Source organism: Anolis carolinensis, unplaced genomic scaffold (genome assembly GCF_035594765.1).
Source record: "Anolis carolinensis isolate JA03-04 unplaced genomic scaffold, rAnoCar3.1.pri scaffold_15, whole genome shotgun sequence".
Lineage (NCBI taxonomy): Eukaryota > Metazoa > Chordata > Lepidosauria > Squamata > Dactyloidae > Anolis > Anolis carolinensis.
In genome coordinates, this window is record NW_026943826.1 from 2,968,681 (window position 1) to 2,972,536 (window position 3,856).

Consider the following 3,856-nt stretch of genomic DNA (forward strand, 5'->3'; position numbering starts at 1 on the left):
AGAGGAGTGCCTCCCAATTACATCCCATGTGTATCCATGGGTCTGGATGATAATATTTATATTAATATTAAGAACAGCAGTTATTCTGGCACCCTAAGATGAGTCCGGGAGAGGAGTGCCTCCCAATTACATCCCATGTGTATCCATGGGTCTGGATGATAATATTTATATTAATATTAAGAACAGCAGTTATTCTGGCACCCTAAGATGAGTCCGGGAGAGGAGTGCCTCCCAATTACATCCCATGTGTATCCATGGGTCTGGATGATAATATTTATATTAATATTAAGAACAGCAGTTATTCTGGCACCCTAAGATGAGTCCAGGAGAGAAGTGCCTCCCAATTACATCCCATGTGTATCCATGGGTCTGGATGATAATATTTATATTAATATTAAGAACAGCAGTTATTCTGGCACCCTAAGATGAGTCCGGGAGAGGAGTGCCTCCCAATTACATCCCATGTGTATCCATGGATCTTGATCATAATATTAATATTAATATTAAGAACAGCAGTTATTCTGGCACCCTAAGATGAGTACGGGAGAGGAGTGCCTCCCAATTACATCCCATGTGTATCCATGGATCTTGATCATAATATTAATATTAATATTAAGAACAGCAGTTATTCTGGCACCCTAAGATGAGTCCGGGAGAGGAGTGCCTCCCAATTACATCCCATGTGTATCCATGGGTCTGGATGATAATATTTATATTAATATTAAGAACAGCAGTTATTCTGGCACCCTAAGATGAGTCCAGGAGAGAAGTGCCTCCCAATTACATCCCATGTGTATCCATGGGTCTGGATGATAATATTTATATTAATATTAAGAACAGCAGTTATTCTGGCACCCTAAGATGAGTCCGGGAGAGGAGTGCCTCCCAATTACATCCCATGTGTATCCATGGATCTTGATCATAATATTAATATTAATATTAAGAACAGCAGTTATTCTGGCACCCTAAGATGAGTACGGGAGAGGAGTGCCTCCCAATTACATCCCATGTGTATCCATGGATCTTGATCATAATATTAATATTAATATTAAGAACAGCAGTTATTCTGGCACCCTAAGATGAGTCCGGGAGAGGAGTGCCTCCCAATTACATCCCATGTGTATCCATGGATCTTGATAATAATATTAATATTAATATTAAGAACAGCAGTTATTCTGGCACCCTAAGATGAGTACGGGAGAGGAGTGCCTCCCAATTACATCCCATGTGTATCCATGGATCTTGATAATAATATTAATATTAATATTAAGAACAGCAGTTATTCTGGCACCCTAAGATGAGTACAGGAGAGGAGTGCCTCCCAATTACATCCGATGTGTTTCCATGGGTCTTGATCATAATATTTCTATTAATATTAAGAACATCAACCATCTGGGCAACGTCCTTGCAGATGGCCAATTCTCGCACACCAGAAGCGACTTGCAGTCTCTCAAGTCACTCCTGACACACACAGCCTTACATTCTCCCCTATTTTAATCAATTTTCCTCCTTTCGGCCCAGCTTCCGACTCTACCAAGGTCATTTTGAATTCTGGTTTTGGCTTCCTCTGCAAATTTCGATAAGCAAGTCGTCGATAAAGTAAAGTTTCTCTCGCTCTTTTTTGAGAGAGAAGATAAAGCCGAGGAGGCAGCAAGGCGGCCCAAACCCGACAAGACAGAACGGAAACCGGTCTCCTCCCCATCTTCCTTTTCGGTGCAAAAATATGGGACGCTCCTCTCCGCTGTTTTGTGTCTGCTGAGCTTTGGAAATGTTATTAGCGGTGATAAAAATTACCCAGCTCTGTCTAAGCATTGTCGCCAGCGTCCCGCGGCACTGGTTTTGCAAATTGGCAGGTATTTAAATTCCACCTACTCCATCTTTGCCAGCTCTGTTGCGTCCGGAGGGATGGGGTTTGTTGAATTTGTTGGAGGAGGAAATGTGGGGTTTTCGTTAACAGATGCAAAAACACATGGATATATAGCTCTGCATCGCCCTGGAGTCGAACTCAGTTCAGGATAAAAGTAGAATGGGGGCAAAAATGTTATTTATTTACTTGCCTTTCTGTCATAAGTAGCACAATGTAAACATGCATGCTCATATACACACACACAAAACTATGAAACCATGAAACATCAAAATATTCATTGTTGGACCACATGAGCTGGAGGGTCAACTTTGCATGGAGCCACTCAACTCTTGGATCATTTCTGCTGCAGATGTTGGCCTTGGATGCTGGCCTCACCTAACCTTCTCAAGAACCTCACCTCCCATCCCTCAACCTTAAGAATTTCACCTCACATTGTCCCTCAATTATGCTCAAGCTTCTCATATCCGTCAACCTTCTCAAGAACTTCACCTCACATTGTCCCTCAATTATGCTCAAGAAATTCACCTCACGTTGTCTCTCAATTATGCTCAACCTTCTCAAGAACTTCACCTCCCATCCCTCAACATTGTATTTCACTTCACATTGTCCCTCAATTATGCTCAAGCTTCTCAAAAACCTCACCTCATATCCGTCAATCTTCTCAAGAACTTCACCTCTCATTGTCCCTCAATTATGCTCAGCTTTCTCAAGGAACTCACCACACATCCCTCAACCTTCTCAATAACTTCACCTCGCATTGTCCCTAAATTAGGCTCAACCTTCTTAAGAACTTCACCTCCCATCGTCTCTCAATTATGTTCAGCTTTCTCAAGGAACTCACCACACATCCCTCAACCTTCTCAATAACTTCACCTCGCATTGTCCCTCAATTATGCTCAGCTTTCTCAAGAAACTCACCTCCTATCCCTCAACCTTCTCAAGAACTTCACCTCACATTGTCCCTCAATTATGCTCAAGAACTTCACCTCACATTGTCCCTCAATTATGCTCAACCTTCTCAAGAACTTCACCTCCCATCGTCTCTCAATTATGCTCAGCTTTCTCAAGGAACTCACCACCCAACCCTCAACCTTCTCAAGAACTTCACCTCTCATTGTCCCTAAATTAGGCTCAACCTTATAAAAAAACCTCACCTCCTATCCCTCAACCTTCTCAAGAACTTCAACTCCCATTGTCTTTCAATTATGCTCAGCTTTCTCAAGGAACTCACCATCCACCTCTCAACCTTCTCAAGAGCTTCATCTCCCACCTTCCGTCAATTGTACTCAACCTCCTCAAGAACTTCACCTCTTATCACTCAATCTTCTCAGGAACCTCACCTACCATCCCACAACCATCTCAAGAATTTCACCTCACATTGTCCCTCAATTATGCTCAAGCTTCTCAAAAACCTCGCCTCATACCCGTCAACCTTCTCAAGAACTTCACCTCACATTGTCCCTCAATTATGCTCAGCTTTCTCAAGGAACTCACCACCCATCCCTCAACCTTCTCAAGAACTTCACCTCTCATTGTCCCTAAATTAGGCTCAACCTTATAAAAAAACTCACTTCCTATCCCTCAATCTTCTCAAGAACTTCACCTCACATTGTCCCTCAATTATGCTCAACCTTCTCAAGAACTTCACCTCCCATCGTCTCTCAATTATTCTCAGCTTTCTCAAGGAACTCACCACCCAACCCTCAACCTTCTCAAGAACTTCACCTCCCATCATCTCTCAATTATGCTCAGCTTTCTCAAGGAACTCGTCACCCATCCCTCAACCTTCTCAACAACTTCACCTCCCATAGTCCCTCAATGATCTCCCATCCCTCAACCTTCTCAAGAACTCCACCTGCCATCATCCCTCAATTATGTTCAACCTTCTCAAGAACACGTCACCTCCCATCCCACAACCATCTCAAGAATTTCACCTGACATTGTCCCTCAATTATGTTCAACCTTCTCAAGAACCTCACCTCCTCTCCC

The 3,856-nt window shown here is 42.8% G+C and overlaps 1 protein-coding gene across 1 annotated transcript in view; it reads right to left on the minus strand.

Moving 5' to 3' along the window:
- LOC134294527 (cilia- and flagella-associated protein 251-like) overlaps positions 1-2,548 on the minus strand; it is a gene marked incomplete at its 3' end in the record, with an annotated part of 15,939 nt that extends 13,391 nt beyond the window's left edge. The window contains exon 1 of the mRNA XM_062965964.1: positions 2,510-2,548. Coding sequence (XP_062822034.1) covers positions 2,510-2,548 — 39 coding nt within the window. The remainder of the gene's footprint in view (positions 1-2,509) is intronic.
- Between the last annotated feature and the right edge of the window lie 1,308 nt (positions 2,549-3,856).